The 17,167-nt window shown below is 32.3% G+C and overlaps 2 protein-coding genes across 3 annotated transcripts; one reads left to right on the forward strand and one right to left on the reverse strand.

The window, feature by feature from the left end:
* The first annotated feature begins 5,454 nt into the window (after positions 1–5,454).
* On the forward strand, positions 5,455–10,887 carry LOC114380557 (glucose-1-phosphate adenylyltransferase large subunit 1-like). Of its 2 annotated transcripts, none has more exons than XM_028339667.1 (15): positions 5,455–5,768; positions 6,066–6,431; positions 6,604–6,726; positions 6,839–7,009; positions 7,318–7,410; positions 7,524–7,607; positions 7,918–7,973; positions 8,172–8,265; positions 8,743–8,928; positions 9,070–9,150; positions 9,609–9,695; positions 9,778–9,882; positions 9,971–10,077; positions 10,250–10,310; positions 10,457–10,887. In XM_028339667.1, exons 2-15 carry the CDS (start codon positions 6,195–6,197, stop codon positions 10,556–10,558), a joined length of 1,587 nt encoding a protein of 528 aa, XP_028195468.1. In that variant the 5' UTR covers positions 5,455–5,768; positions 6,066–6,194; the 3' UTR covers positions 10,559–10,887. The 2 variants fall into 2 exon arrangements, with proteins under 2 accessions (XP_028195468.1, XP_028195469.1); XM_028339668.1 differs by lacking the exon at positions 5,455–5,768 and adding an exon at positions 5,801–5,927.
* Positions 10,888–11,727: 840 nt separating this feature from the next.
* LOC114380555 lies at positions 11,728–15,930 on the reverse strand. The gene is made up of 4 exons (XM_028339666.1): positions 15,842–15,930; positions 13,929–15,488; positions 13,678–13,703; positions 11,728–13,229 (listed from the first exon to the last, which is right to left on the reverse strand). Exons 2-4 carry the CDS (start codon positions 15,388–15,390, stop codon positions 12,471–12,473), a joined length of 2,247 nt encoding a protein of 748 aa, XP_028195467.1. The 5' UTR covers positions 15,391–15,488; positions 15,842–15,930; the 3' UTR covers positions 11,728–12,470.
* Between the last annotated feature and the right edge of the window lie 1,237 nt (positions 15,931–17,167).

The raw sequence follows: 17,167 nt of genomic DNA on the forward strand, positions 1-17,167 counted from the left end.
TACTATTGATGTAAAAAAAATTACACTATTAACCTATTAAATTAATTATTATAAAGTCAACAAATTTACTAAACATCTTAATTTATATTTTAATAACAATATAAAAAAATTATTTTTAATATAATGCAATTAATTATATTTTATTTATCATATTAAAATATAAAACAATTTTTTTATCATAATACTTTTCCATGATATGATTTAGTGAATCTTAATCTTATCATAAATGTGTTAGGAATTTTATTTTTCATTTTTTATCTTATATTAAAGAATTGTTTCTATTTTTATTTTAACGAAATTAGGTTTTTTTTTTTCAAAATTTTACATACTTTATATATGACACGAATAACTTGATAACTGATTAATATCGTCTATACGTTGCATGGGTCACATACATAATACATTAGTAATAAAATATAATCCTTACTGGTGTTGAAGACATGTAACCTTCACCATGATTTTTATTTTGTTTTACATTTTTAAATTTCAAAATCATTTTTTCCTTTTCATGTGTCACGTACTTATATTTTCTGTTAAATTCATTTTTAATTTTTTAATTTTCACTTTAAGTTCCAAATTTCTCCTTCCCTCTAAATTTCAAGTATTTATACTTTCAAAATAATCACTTTTATATATTAAATAAAATATTGTTTTCGTTTTTGAAAATAATTAAATTGTTTTTGTATATTAAGAATGACACATCTTTCTCAAGTGGTTTTAAGGGTTAATTTAAAATATAAAAATCTTAGGTTCAAAGAAAAAAGTATTGCGAAAGCATATTTAAAAATAACTGATAATTTATAAAGTTAAATTAAGTTTAAATAATTATATATTAATTGAGACTAGATAATTTTATAATTTCATAACATATCAATTCGATTCAACTCTTTTTTTTTATGTGTGTTTGATATTTTAGGGCACTTGGTGGAGAAAACACTGTGGATAACCAGTGATGATTCGATTTGCTGGGCACGTGTACGGTGGAGGCAAAGAGCCAAATAAGAACTTGGCAATGGGAGGGAACCTATGATTACCATCATGTAATCTATATATGAATCAAATAAACGATCAAGCATGGTTGAATTTAGTAGAAGAAAATAGAAATAGATCTTTACGGCGTGCAAATAAAAGTTCTAATATTTGTTTAAAAAAACATTTATATTATGTGTTTCTTTCTTGCAAAATGTTATTTCCCACTCATCACTGAGGCCTAATTGCACAAACACAAGTTGTAGTGATCCATCAATCTCTTTCAACACTCTGTAATCCTTATCTGCCCTTCAAGGCTTCATGTTGATCCCTATATTCTATTGTGGTAATTCATCTATTGTATTCGACCCCCAAAACAAAGTTCTTTGTTTTTAGAATAAATATCAAATTGTTTTGTCAATATTATGTTATTTGACAGCTACATGAGTTGGATCGTGAAATTCAGTTTGTCATTTACTTTCAAAATGGAACTGAACCATTTTAAACCGTTAAATCAATTAAAAATAAGAATGAATTAAATTGCTAATTACAACATTCATATTTTTTTATATCGGTTTATTTTAATTTTTTATTCTATTGTTAAAATTGAACTAAACTAAACTGAATTGCATTTTAGATTGTTTTTCTTATTATATTATGTTCCACATAAAATTAGTGTTTTTTTCTCTTGATGGATTGTATTAGGTATGTACGTAAATTATGGATTCAATCATGTGTGATCTTTTTTTGTTGAAGATATGTGATCTTTTGTTGATCGATCTATTGATTATAGTTATGCATATTTAATCAGAATTGAAGTGATTGTTAAATTATGTAGTGTATCTGTTTATTTAGTAGTTGTCAAATTAAACACATTTTTTTTAAAAAATATAACAAATTGAAAAATCTAAATACTATTTCAGAAAACAAAGAAAATTTGATTCAAATTTGATATTGCATTCAAACCAAACAAAGACAAATCACGTTATTTTTATATTTGATTGAAATGAGATCTTTTTATTTAAAAATCAAACTAAACGAATTGCGAAAACCCTATCCATTTTGTCCTTATTACTTCATGCACGGTCTACATTAAGAAAATATAAGTTTACAATTCCATTTTTATTTTATTTTGGTTGCCAGTTTACGATACATCTCGTGCACATCCAAAGTGATATTAAAATAAAATCAAGTAAAAAAAAAAAAAAGCCTATCAAATTTAATAGGAACCTGAAAATTCAGCGAGAATGGCCCGCAAAAAACACAAGACGAGAATAATTATTCTCTCTTATTTATTCATAATAAGATATCTATAATATCCATTAAAAAAATTTAAGCCAACAACTTATTTTGTTATACTTTACGGATTTTTTGTGGTTCTCCTTCTCCTTCTCTTTTTTTTTTTTTTTATCAAAAGTTCTCCTTCTCCTATGAACCGTATTATTCAGAAAAATGTAAAGTACAGTTAGTACATCAAACAGTATAGATGATATTTTCAATTATACATGCGTTTTTAAATATTTGCAATAATTTATATCAAACATTAAAAAACAGTGATTAACAAATGAAGAAAACAAATCATAGTTAGGATAAAAGGAAAAGGAAAAACATAAAATGATTATAAATAGGTGTAGATCAGATAAACACAAAGCAGAGTTAGGTACTATGGGAATAGTTTATTCTCATTTGTCAATTATGTTTGGATCGTAGCTAAACGTACTCTTTATGAGTTTATGGGTTAGCTAAAACGTACTGTCTCCTCCCAATATATTTTGATGTTTTAGTTTTCTAATTTTTTAGGTAAAATTATTAATTTGGTTTTTTTATTTATTTTAGAATTTGATTTTCATCCTCCTATAATTTAATTAACGAATTTAGTCCCTAAGTTTCTTACAATTTCGTCTCAACCCCAAAATTTAATGTTGATTATTAATTGTTTATCTTAATTGTCATGTGTCATGTTTTTATTTAACGTTGACCGTCATATGTCTTAATTTTTTTGGAAATTGATATTAATTAGATATATGAAACTAACATCCAATAAATACACAACAATTAGCGATCAACATCTAATAAAAATATGACGCAACGTTACCAATTAACATTCAACGTCAAATTTTGAAGGTGGAAACTGAAATAGTGGAATTACAAAAAAAAATAAGTAATCAAATTTGTAAATTAAATTATAAGGGGATCAAATTTGTAATTTTACCTTTTAAAAAAATTGTTTTACAATTTCAAAGTTTAATAAATATTTTTTTATCAAATATCAAGATATTAAATAAGTATATTTTAATTTGAATATAATAAATTTAAGTTCTACTAAATATTTCTTAATTTTCGTTTGATAACTGTAAAATTAAAAGAACAAGAAGAAGGTGGTATTTCATAATTGAGTACAATGCTAGTTGCTTAACTGAGCGAGATTGCATGCGAACATTGGCAAGGGTCAGCCGGAGTGCAGGAGATCCATAACCACAAACACAGAATTTGATGGTGGGCCAAATGGGCCCACATGAGAAATTGAGAACCGTGAATACTGCTGGATGGGCTCTATGTACAAAATCTGGAGGAGAGCTCTGTGACCCGACATTGAACTATCCACTTGAAACTTGTTCCTTAATGGGTCCCACTAAATCCACCAAACATCACCATTTTTTGGATTCAAAAAGAAGAAACTTATTTATATCAAGGTCTCAATCAAAGAAAAAACTTGATGTAAAAAAATTTAGATTGTGAACTAATAAAAAATCACTATAGATACTAATCAATTGTTGTAAAAATTAATAAATTTATCATATAAATTAATTATGATTAAATAATATTATAAAATCTTTTTATATTATTATTGTATAGTCTATTTTTTAATTTTTTTCATTAATATTGAATATAATTTTAAACGCAATTAACATGATTGTCCTTTTGAATTAACAAGAAAAATGATAACTTTTAAACGCATAATTACATTGGAAAATGATGTTTAGACACTCATTAAATAAAATTTATAAATAACATAGCATAATACAAAGAGAAGAGAGATATATTATTGATAATGTGATATGATGTAATAAGAAAATAAAGATAAAAAAATAGGAAATATCACCATCACATTTATACTTTAGAAATATCCAAAAAAAGAACTCAATTACACCCACTCAAAGTTTTTAAAAAAGTGTTTTTTAAGTTATATATATATATATATATATATATATCGATTTTTTTTTTCAAAATTTTTATATGAACATTTTAAGTGAGTTGGAATATTGGAATGGGAAAAAAAATCTCTCTTATAATAATTTGCTTTATATGCCTATCATGATTCTTTTGTGAATAAATGGGGGAAAAAGCACACCAAAACAACACCTAAAAGTCTCACAGACAGGAACGAATCTAATAATATATCAAAGAGAGGTTGAATTTTTTAACTACATAACTATTTAAATATTTAACTTCTAATAAATAATTATTTAATAAATAATAAAATTTTAAAATATTTTATTATTAATTTTATGAATAAAATTAAATATATGATCTACTAGAGAAATTTTAAGCAAATAACAACTTAAAATCTATTCTTATATATTTTTCTTTATTAATGTTTTTTTATTTTTTTATTTTTTCTCATACATACGCAAAAGATTCTAATGGAGGGAACTAAGGCCCCTGAACTACCATCTGAGCATCTACAGAATAAACATAATAGACTAAACAATTAGCCACCTTATTACCCTCCCTCAAAGTTTGACACCAGAGAAAGGAACCACCGTCCTTAACAAAATAAAGAATTATAGCTACAAGACCATAAGCTGGATGCAATCTTGAACAAGGGCTTGAAATCAAACTGATGGCAGCAAGAGAAATCATGATTTGTTTACTAGTTTTACCTCGATTTCATCAACATGATACTAGTTTTATTATGTTGCATTATTTGGAATAATTTTAAGGTACCGGGTGGGGGCAGCAAATTTTTTAAGAAATTTCATTTTGATTATGAAAATGAATATACTTACAAATACATATAAGTTATGTTCAGCAAGGTGTATTTTAGTTAGTTTTTAAATTTTTTTATTAGTTGAAAAATTTATTTGACTGTTTGTTTTAATAGTTTCAACTCTGAACAATAATTGGATGGGGAAATGCAAGTTGGCCATGGCCAGCATGAAAACAATCTATACCAAACTCAATCAATTTGAACAATAATCATGTGTACGCAGATTAGCTAAGTCATGCTCATAATCAACTAAACAAATGTTGCAAAATGTCAAGTAGTGTCTCTCTTGCACAATGAAATTAAAGCCCCGTCTTCAAATGACAGCCGTAGAAATTCACATTAATTTGTTGATTAATTTTATATACACATTCCTTTTTTTTAAAACTTATCAAAACTTTTCTTTGATTTCACGTACGTCTAGTGCCTGAAATTGACAGTTATTTGTTTCCTAATGACTTTTCCATCTATAAGAGGAGCCTAGAAACTTGGACTACGGGAAACGAGAGACTTGATCTACAGATTATAGAAAGCAAACCAACATTACTAGCTAGTGGAGTATTTAATTATACTTCACATGCTCCCTTATAATTTTTGGAAATTGATATATACCAAAGCCGTAAGATTTTTCCCATCTTTCTCGTGATATAGTTCTTCTGGCTCACAAGCCAATAAAGGCAACCACAACCTTCAACTTCAACAGCACTTGATCACATTCACTGTCTAGTGATCCACCTTCACTTCCCGTTTCCAATAATTTAAATCACACTCTAATCAGTTCTCAGGATTCCTGTTTGCATCATATTCACAAGTTAGTTCAATTCTGGTTCTTCATAGTTCATACTTCATACTCTAACTGTTCACCTTAAATTTCCTGTCCAAGTAACTTGGGTGATGTAGAGTTTTTTTATTTCTTCACCTTCCTGGGTTTTACTTTTCATATTCCTACTTCATTTGGGGTAGTTTAAAAGTAAGATTTTTCTTTCTGTTAATTGTTATTATTTTAGTATCACTTTAAGTTTCTGACATAATAAACTCTGTGTCTCTGTCTCCTGCTTTGTGTTGTACTATTTTAATGTAATGTATACTTCACTTGGTTTGCTTACAGTTGGAACTTCAAAGTACAAGCTTTTGAGATTTGGAGGTTAGCTCTTTGCAAGGAATTGAATTGTTGCACCTCATTACCATCTGTGACATCTGAAATTCAGGTTTCTTAGTATTATTTGAGACCAACACAATGGTGTCTGCTTGTGTGACCTTGAAAGCCAATACCCATTTAGTAAAATCGAGAAAAGACAATACTTTTCGTCAAGATAGTGGTTTTTTAGGTGAGAGAATCAAAGGGGGTCTGAATTACAGTCCCTGGATCATTAACCAATTGGCCTCAAGTTTGAGAACCCAAGAGAGGGTGAAGAAGGCCAAACCTGGTGTTGTTTCTGCTGTTCTTACATCAAGTAACACCAAAGAATCAGTGGTAGGTTCAATTCTGTTTTTGGATCCATTTTCTAGTTCCTAACCTTAAACTTTTTTTATGGTCTTGATCAGTATGGTTGTTGTAAGACTAGGTCCTTTGTTTCTGTGGCTAACACTTTTTGTCATTATTTGACAAATGGTCGTATTCTCATTATTGTGAATTTCGTTTTCAGGCTTTTCAAATGCCATCGTTTCTCAGAAGAAAGGCTGATCCAAAAAATGTTGTTTCCATCATATTGGGAGGGGGACCTGGGATTCAACTCTTTCCTCTTACCAAGCGAGCTGCCACACCTGCTGTGAGTAAATCATTGTCTTCTTGAGTGAAGAAACATCACTTATTGGAGAATAAAAAGAAAGACTAAAATTATTTGGAGTTCCATGTTAAGATGATACTGTATTCGTTTGCAGGTTCCTGTTGGTGGATGCTACAGGCTTATAGACATCCCAATGAGCAATTGCATCAACAGTGGCCTTAACAAAATATTTGTACTGACCCAATTCAACTCTGCATCCCTCAATCGTCACATTTCCCGCACCTATTTTGGAAACGGAATCAACTTTGGGGATGGATGTGTGGAGGTATGGTATCACAGAATTTGATCATGGTGATTGTTAGAGGTCCTAAATAACTCATACATCATTCTCTGGTTGCTTTTTTGTGTTTAAGATATATTTGTGGAACTTATAAAATGATAAAATGTTCATAAAATTGTATTATAGTTTTATTAAAGATACAGTTTTGGCTGTGATTGATAGAGAAGTATGAGCCATGAGATTCTTGTTAGTATATTTTGGGAGGAGGGGGCTCCAGGGCAAGGATTGTAGACCAATCAATGTTTTTGTTCATTATAATTTAATATGATAAAAACAAGTCGAATACTGAACAGGTTCTGGCGGCTACGCAAACACAAGGAGAAACTGGAAAGAACTGGTTCCAAGGAACAGCAGATGCTGTGAGGCAATTTACATGGGTATTTGAGGTGGGAACATAATCTTTAGTACACGCCAGATTTCTGTATATACGTTACTGCATGTCCCTCCTTTTTTTTTTATTCTCAAGTTGAATTGGACAGTAATAGTTTGAATGTATTAGGATGCCAAGCACACAAACATTGAGAATGTATTGATCTTGGCCGGAGATCATCTATACCGAATGGATTACATGGACCTTGTGCAGGTATACTTGTTAATTGTTACGTATCAGAGCTGTGTAATTCTTCTCATTCGTTATTATTGAAAATTATTATTAATTGTATTCTGTCAATGTTTTGTATCATTCACAGAATTAAGGCAATTAATTCACTCAAAAAATAACTAGTTCCATGGTTCTTTTATCTTACCATTCTTGTGTTCATACACTAAGTCTTTTTAATAATTTTGCCAAATGTTCCAAAGTTTTTAGACACACCCAGTTCATACTTGGAGTGTTTCTTCATTTTATTTTCACAATTTTTGCTGATTATATCTATCTTATAATAAATATGCAGAGTCACGTTGACAGAAATGCAGATATTACAGTATCATGTGCTGCTGTAGGTGAAAGGTGTGTTCAGTCTTCTTTTATATGTGTTTCTTTTTGTTGCACGTTTGTTTGTACTGTGCTGCTGGGAGAATATATTCTCTTTCACTGGGAAGGAAAGGGTCGCAATAGAAAAAGTAGAGACACACTAACTTCCTAAACAAAAAACATTAAAAGTTCAATCTTATTTTTAAGTTTCATTTCCAATTGCCTGTTTTTCAGCCGCGCATCAGATTATGGATTGGTCAAGGCAGATGGCAGAGGTCGCATCATCCAATTTTCAGAAAAACCGAAGGGTGCTGATCTGAAAGCAATGGTAAGTCCAAACACAAGGAACTAAAATTGGTTACTGGTCACTATCAGAAAGAACGAAACAAAAAAAAATACTATATTTCAACTGTCTTGCCTCAACTTTCTCAGAGTGAACAACCGAGCATCCTACTAGCACTACAGAAATTCCAGCGAAGTTCATATATGTATCCAGAATGACTTATCATACATCATACGATAACATCACAAATTGATGTACTAAACATATTAAGAACGTGCAGATATATATTTAAAACATATATATTATATAGGCTCAATTTGCAAACTTCTACATTTAACATTTGAATCCAAAAGTTGCCTCAGGCTCTATTTCTACATTTACTTTCTACAAGTATGAAATAATCCTGCAAACTTGCAGGTCCCAATATTTGAAATTATAAGTTGTGTTGTGGCATATTAATGTGATCATGATATATTTTCTCTACTCTCAGTCTAATCATGTTTTCCTGTTGCTTCTCTGCAGCAAGTAGATACCTCTGTGCTTGGGTTGCCACCCCATGAAGCAAAAAGGTCACCATATATTGCATCTATGGGGGTTTATGTATTCAAGACAGATGTTTTACTCAAGCTTCTGAAATGGAGATATCCTACATCCAATGACTTTGGATCTGAAATCATTCCTGCAGCAGTGAGGGAAAACAATGTCCAAGTAAGAGAAATTGCACTAAACATATCTCTTTTCAAATGTTTTGATCTATTCTAGAAAGAGTCTTATCTTGCATTTACAAGGAACTAATCACTATTTTAATGAGGTAACAATACAAGTTGAATGTTTATTGCCCTCTTTCAGGCGTATTTTTTCAATGACTATTGGGAAGACATTGGAACAATAAAATCATTTTATGATGCTAACTTGGCTCTTACTGAAGAGGTGGGTTCAAGACATTTACTGTTCCTAAATTTCTTATTTAATGGTCTTTCTATTTTGTAGGTTTAGGCACTACTATAGAACCGTGCACTAGTTACAAGCTACAATATCAAAGAAGCATACTTATTTAGTTTCCCTTATTTTGCTTTCAGTGTAATATAGCCCGGTGGTCATTTAGCATTAGGTTACCATGAATAAATCAACATAGTATATTTCAATTTGTGGCATACTAAATCTGTAAACCAGAGGAGAATGAATCAACATAAAGTGTATAACCAGTAATGGTTCCTTATATATGGAAGCTTGGAGTATGAGGAAAGGCATGCCCTTGGAATTTGGATATGTTCAAGATTCATCGGCCAAATACAATTACACTCACAGTTCAAATAGCTGCTAGAATGTAGCAAATTGTCATTGACCTGAAACTAATACCTGTTTTATGCTATGCTACTCTCTTACAGAATCCAATGTTCAAATTTTATGATCCCAAGACACCCATTTACACGTCTCCAAGATTCCTACCACCAACAAAGATTGACAAGTGCAGGGTATGACTGTGACCATCTATCTTAAAAGTTTGCTCTTAGTTTCATGAGATGTATCACTTATCATGTTTGAGTTGCTCCGTAGATTGTGGATGCAATAATCTCCCATGGATGTTTCCTAAGAGAATGCACTGTCCAACATTCCATTGTGGGTGAACGTTCACGTTTGGATTATGGTGTTGAGCTCCAGGTAAATTTCCTTAGTTTCTAGACCAAGGATGCTAGACCATTCTATTTAAGGTTCCTACCATCTAAAATTCTTAAATCATCTTTTACAGGACACTGTAATGATGGGAGCTGACTATTACCAAACTGAATCCGAAATTGCTTCTCTGCTGGCAGAGGGGAAGGTTCCCATTGGGATTGGAAGGAACACCAAAATAAGGTAATAATCTCACCCTAAGATGAACACTACACTACCTAATTGGCTAATTCAATATATTGGTTTTAGAAGTTCACACTAAATATTAGTGTCTTTATCATGATAAAGAATTAGCTTAAAATGTACCAAATACTAATAGTCATCTGATCCTTGTTACTTGTTGTCCTTGTTAAAGGAACTGCATAATTGACAAGAATGCAAAGATCGGGAAAGATGTCATCATCATGAACAAAGATGTGAGCATGATTGCCTTATCTTGTTTTTACATTTGAGCCAATTTTGTTAGTTAATAGTTTTTTTTTTTCTAGTCTTAGATAATTGTGTAGCACAAGTCATTAGTATAATGTTGTTATCTATAACCATGCAAATTATTTGTCTGTAGGGCGTTCAAGAAGCAGATAGACCAGAAGATGGATTTTACATTCGATCAGGAATCACAGTCATATTGGAGAAGGCAACAATAGAAGATGGCACTGTCATATAAAGGGGTGAAAGTACTTATTTCATGGACTGGTGAGGTGGCCAGCAGTAGCTCGAAGAAGCATTCCAAGGAACTTTGGGGACAGAAGGTTACAATTGAAAAATCAGCACCCCCTTTTGCTATATATGCAAAATAGAAGGCTCTCCCACTGCATATAAAAATATAGAATGAATAGTGTATGAAATCAAAATGCATAAACGTAAATAAAATTAAAAGCTGGATGTGAACTGCCAAACTATTTTGTCCTTTAATTAGTATCACTGAAGTATTTTACTATTAATTACTTGGGATAATGAATTTAAGTGCACAAAAGAATTTGAGGGATTCTTTCATTGTTCTCTTCCTCTCCACAATGAGCAACAGCTTTAAAGTATAGCTCGTAATTAATTAATCAAAATTTAAAATAGTACTTGCGAAAATAGAACTGTAAGCAAATGTGCAATAAGAAACTAGCACAGGCACTGAAGCACGTGTTTAAGTATGGAAGGTTGCATACTTGGAATCCTTTGAAAAATGCCACGTATTAAAACCAGGGTAATAGACTACCTAAGGATTGACACGTAGAACTTTGGATTTGTGAAATTGAAAAGGTTGCAAAACAGTAACAGAATAGGCTAAATGTGAAATTGAGTAAATCGGTGTCTAGGAAAAATGAGTAGTCACTTGTCAGAAGTGGGTGTAGATTGATTCTGACTATGTCTTTCAAAAAATTATTGATCACACACACGTTAATTTAATTCAATATCAGCATAAAAAATTCACGTGGCGTGTTCATAATTGTTAGCAATTTTTGTTGTTTAAAAAAATGGATACTCGCATGAAGGCGCTTATGATTCTTCTTAGGTTATATTGTGGGGACACTGTAGGGACGAAATTCGTATATTGTACGAAAAAGACGGATGCAAATGCTAATCATTTTCAATTGGCGTGAGTGGCTTTTTCTATCCTGGACCAAATTCCTCGGATTCGAAAAACAATCTTTCCCCTCTTTTCCTTCCGCTGCCTTTATGCCTTTCTATTTCATAGTTATGTCTTCTTTTTTTTTCTTTCTTAACCCTCTTATTCATAACAGGAAAGGAGAAACATGACTAATCTAAAATTGAGTCAGAAGAGAAATAAAATCTTATCAAAAATTATTTTTCCCAAAAATCAAATTCTGAGTACCATCCAAATGATTCAAATTTGGTTATATATATCTCCTTTCGGATTAGGGATACATTGTGCTTGTCACCTTTGCTTGGTGCCTTGGTCCTCCCTAGACAATAGTAAATTAAATCATGCAAAAATCAACTCTGTTCGAAACAGCTTGTTCGCACCAGGCAAACAAACTTCCTTGCAAACCCTGCTCTTTTCCCCAGCAGATGAGCTTTATAATCCAGTTTTGCTATTGAACTTTCAGCTCAAAAAGTAGCAGAAATCATCACATTGAGGAAGCTATTCACGAATGAAAAATTCAACCAAAAAGTGCACAATCGTATATGAAACTCCTTCAACAAGATATTCCATCAAACCTTACTATTAACGCTATTAATATATGCTTAACTTGGCAATATGACTAGGTTGGTAAGACAGGATTCAACCCGTCTTGAGACATTGCCCCCTTCCTGAGTTATTGCATAAGTATATACATTACATACAAAAAATGCACGCCCCGATACATAACTTCTTCAGATGCATGCACCGCTTATATTTGTTTCAATTATGCCAAATCAGAGAAAAACAAGGAATTGGGATAAGCAACTATTCAACATGATTGTGGCATACACATGACCCCGAGCATTTCTCACTTCTCCGCATGACTTCGAGTACAGAAGTAAGCATCCATAATGTCATACATGTATTCCTCTCAAACTAATCCTGAGAATCTCCCACCATAAACTTCATGAAAAATTGATATCACCAACGGCCAACAATTTCAAAATCCCTTCATATTCCAAACTATCACAGGTCCCTTTTTCGTAAGCTCGGAGGGATTCAAACTGTTCATTGCTTTTCCCATCATGGCCATGGCAGCAATGCTTGGAAACTGTTTCTTTTGAAACTCTTCTAGCACAGTATTTGAAGACTTTGGTTCATGAAGCTCCCCTAATTCATGCCTCTTTCGGGAAGATGTAGCACGATCATGACTCCATCTCTGTATCCAGGGATGTGAAAGGGTAATTTCTACAGTTTTCTTTGCTTCAGTCAAAGAGGACTTGCCATTTGTTGATACTGTTGCAGGTAGATCCGGTACCATCTGTCCTTCAGCATGATGTACCATTTTGGGTTCCAGACTAGTTCTGCTATCTTTCATAATTTTGCCATATATATTGTTAACTTTTTCATGTGAAGAAGTTTCTCCAATTTTTGTACTCCCAGTACCATGAGCAGAGCCCAATGTGCACAACTTGAGTCTTTTGACCCATCTGCTGCTTGGGTCTATTCTTAAAGTACTATTTCCAGAACTTGACCTTGCATGCTCATCTGAATGAGAAAGAAAGTGATCCAAATCAAGGCTGTGGGTTCTTGATGTGCTAGTCTCCCTGTCAACCACAGGACTTTCCTCGGCAAGAAGCTCCTGAGGCTCTTGGTTTATATCTGGTATTGTTGTATTCACTGATTTTGCTATAGTTTTCTCTCTAGCAGAAATTGTTGCACCTTGAGACGTACGCGAGTTTTGACTATCCTTGGAGCACTACAAAATTCAAAAGTTGGCAACTCCTACCTAATTAGCCTCTCAAAGTTTAATATAGTAACAAATTTTACAAGCACATGTTTGTTAAATTTAAAAACCAATTACAAATGCAAATAAATACACTATATGTAATATGTGTGGGTACATGTGTGCACATGTGTGTATTCAAAGTCTAGGTGTGAAGAAACAGTGCCACTCAAATTAGCTGCTTCTCTGTAAGACGCCATGCAGCATTCATCATAATCAATGTGAATGTATAAATTAATGATACAAAAGCCAGACTAAGATGTATTAAGTCTCAACTACGAACACTGAATCAAATAAAAAATAAAGTGTCAAAAACCAGGTCACAATTAATATTATCTAAATGCTTGAGAAAGAAGGTGGTGATTGAAAATTAAATGCCATGGTATCAAGAAGATCAAACATTAATATTTAGAAACATTACCTTATTTGTTTGCAATGGAACATCACCTGCAACAGACAAGAGAAAGAATCATCAGCAGTTAAGCCAGAAAACAACATTAAAGCCACCAAATTGCAGACACAACATCATCCCCCAAAAACTAAAACTAAAGTTAACTGAAAGTAGAACATTATGAAAGTAATTAATCAAACTAAGAATACCAGGAAAAAAAAACTAAATGAAGCCTTATGTATAGCATGATAGATATATCCTTCAAGAGTGTGCATACATACCAGGAAGATTATTCTTATGTAAAGCATTGATGTCCATAGTATCTGTTTCAGCAGAGGATTCATTCTTCAGGCATGTTGGATATTTGAAATCTTGGACATTTTCCTTTACTTCACTCTTCATGGAGCTCCCTAGAGCTTCCAGCTTCAGACCTTTCAGAGCATGGCCATTTGTGGGTGGAGAAAAATCAAGGATCTCATTGAAAGCACTTCCCTTGAATTTGATAGGTGCTATTGGCTCTCTAAAGGACTGACTGTCAGAGAAGTTAACATCAGTGTTTTTCGACATTAGAAAATGGTGAGTTGTCTGGGAAATTTTGGGACGACCTCTTGATGATTCTTCAACTGAATCTATATCGGTGTATATCTTCATACACCCCACATCATGAATAGAACAAGGCATTTGCGCTGCCACGGAGCTTAGTCCATAAAGGTTTTGTGGCTTAGCTGACTCTAAGGATTCAGTCTGGCATGTAATATTTGGATTAGCAACATATTTTTCAATCTCATGGTGCTGACCACGAATAAAATATCTATCATCACTACTAGCCATAGAATTATGCGGTAAATGAGCAGTACCACCTTGCATCCATCTCGGAAAAGAAGATTTTTGAGGATCTAAGAGGCTACTCATTTTCTTCTCGCTGATTAAAAGAGACGAAAAGGTATGATATTTGGTACTTGTGAATCGCCCTCTGGATGCTAAATTGTAGCTTGATTGACAAATTTCAAAAGGTTCATGGGTGAACTGGGGTATCACAGTTTTCCCTTTGTCACATCTATTTGGCACTATGTCAGAATCTGATTTTACAAAGTCATTCCATAGTGATGTTGAAACAGCTAGGTTCTTCTGTTCAACATCCCAAGGAGATTTCATTAGCAGAGCTGTCGGTAAAACTTCTTGAGACAATACTTGACACTCTTTTACTAGTGTTTCTATTTTAGGAGAAGCATGTGCAGATGTTGATGATAAGCCTGCTCCAGAAGTCCCAGTTCTGTTGAGAGAAATATTGTCATCTTCATCTCCAGAGCAGGGTTCAGTTTCAGATTTTCCACCTTCCCTGTCGTGCTGTTCCCTCTGCAGAGACAATCCTCCATCTAACTTTCGAGAAAATTTGAATGTAGGAAATGATTTGGAATCACTGCTTGCTTTCTTTGATTTTTCATCGTCTGCCTCATTGGTGAAGGTAACACTTGTAGCCCTAGCTGCTTCTCCAACTGCTCCAGCGTGCATAGAACTATCTAAGCCACCAAGTAAATCACGCTGCTCAGCGCCATTGTCTTCTTTTTCTTCTTTCACCTCACTATCAATCCTTAAACGATTGCAAGCAGGGGTTGTTGATTTATAATCTGTTTGCTTCCAATGAGCCATCCACGCCGATTGGTTCCTATGCATTGCTTGAGCTTCAACCCTCTCACCATCATAACGTGCTTGTGCCGCCGCAATATCATCAGACTGAGGCATCTTGATTGATAGATTAATTGACTTTCTCCGGCACGACACTGCTATTTTAATATTTTTTTACCTCACAAATATAGTCTATCCGTACAAGTGTTCAAAACCTAGATTTCAAGAAGCATAAATTAGCAATAATTAAAAACCAATCACATGCAGATACAGAAAAATGAACAGAACTAGATCATACGACTCAGAAATCAGAACTGAAAACCATCACTAAAAAGAAAGCAAAATCGAATTTTCGTCAAACTAACACAGAAATCACTACTATATAATTGAATATAGACTAGTAACTTTATCTTTTAGAGTAAATTCAAATTTGAAATCATTTCAGTGCAATTGAATTTAACAAAAATAAACCAAGGTAGCCAATCAAATTTCCATTGAGTTCATCAAACATTCAAACAACAAACTCAACGAAGAAATTAACTGGAAAACCGCAGAGATTGGAAGTTACCTTCAAAACTCAGAGACGCGGAAGAGCGAAGTCGGAGAAACTGAGAACCGTTGAGCTGAGAAGCAGAGAAATGAAATAAGAAGAAAAATGACGACAAAGAAAACACTGAAGAAGGAAAAGTGTGCAACTGTATAAAATCAACGCTCAGATGTTCGTCGTACGTGGGTCCCATGTGTATGGGATAAATCTGACCGTTGATTTTTATGCTGTGTAGTTGGGATTAGCTTGGCTTCCTCAGCCACACGAATCGAACTCGAACCGGTGGGACCCACCATCTGCACTTTTCCTTTCTTCCAATTGGCTCTTTCCTTTATTTTTTTTGGCCTTTTTCTTCGAATTACGCGTAATTATTGTGACCACCTTAAAACTTCACGCTAATTAATAAAATAATCGCCTTCTATAGTTTTTGTGCTGAATGCATCTAAATAAGAAAAAGAAAACCATTTGTTTTCTGTTTCTAAGGAAAATATCTTCATAATAAGTTCATTTTCCTGGACTCTATCTACACAACAACTTAAACAAGCAAGAATGTTTCAACTTTGCGTATCATTTACTCCAACAACATTTTGGTATCTATGCAGTAATATCTATTCTTTTGTAATTAATTAATTAAAATTTAAAATTTAATAACTTTTTTTCTTTTTTAAAAATATAAAACAAAACAAGTGACATTCTTGTAATAAATGAAATATATATCATCAGAGAATTCAAATTTTATTACAATATATCGATTGTGAGTATTTGAATTAATTTGTTTTAAAGGTGTATTTTATTTAGATAGATTAGGACAAAGAGATGGTGGTTCAGTTCAAAATAGGGAATTATTTAAATTAGAAAATTATTTATAAAGTATTTATATTTATCTCATTTTTACTTATATCTCCCTGAAATGCAGTTAAATTAAATCTTTTATAAATACTTTTTAAACTCAATAGCTTTCTCTATCCTAAATAGAAGCACCATCCTCTTCTCTAAAAAATTTCATCTACCAAAACAAATTTACAGTCTCAAAGCAAATTATTTTTCTTAATAACACATTAAGAAAATGTTTAAAATAATAAGACGTGTAATTTATTTGAATTCATATTTTAAATTTATGAAATAATATCAAATATAAAAATATATTTATAGATTTTATTAAGATAAAATGTTATTAGTTAATTATGTAATAACCCTTTTTAACAGGGATTCTGTAAGTACGTACGTTACGTTGTTATGATGACATGATTCTGTAGGTGTCATTCTCATGTCGGTCACGTGTACGTGCATATTTATTGTACCATTTTACTATAAAAGAATTACTACTGTAATAAAAAGTAAAAACAC

Source organism: Glycine soja, chromosome 12, assembly GCF_004193775.1.
Source record: "Glycine soja cultivar W05 chromosome 12, ASM419377v2, whole genome shotgun sequence".
Classification (NCBI taxonomy): domain Eukaryota; kingdom Viridiplantae; phylum Streptophyta; class Magnoliopsida; order Fabales; family Fabaceae; genus Glycine; species Glycine soja.

Coding starts and splice junctions, on each gene's coding strand:
- LOC114380557 (XM_028339667.1), top strand. CDS start 6,195: ATGGTGTCTGCTTGTGTGACCTTGAAAGCCAATACCCATTTAGTAAAA. Junction 6,727..6,838: donor AGCGAGCTGCCACACCTGCT/GTGAGTAAATCA, acceptor ATTCGTTTGCAG/GTTCCTGTTGGTGGATGCTA. Junction 7,411..7,523: donor AATTTACATGGGTATTTGAG/GTGGGAACATAA, acceptor TGAATGTATTAG/GATGCCAAGCACACAAACAT.
- LOC114380555 (XM_028339666.1), bottom strand. CDS start 15,390: ATGCCTCAGTCTGATGATATTGCGGCGGCACAAGCACGTTATGATGGT. Junction 13,704..13,928: donor ACATAAGAATAATCTTCCTG/GTATGTATGCAC, acceptor TGTCTGTTGCAG/GTGATGTTCCATTGCAAACA. Junction 13,230..13,677: donor TTCCATTGCAAACAAATAAG/GTAATGTTTCTA, acceptor TGAATTTTGTAG/TGCTCCAAGGATAGTCAAAA.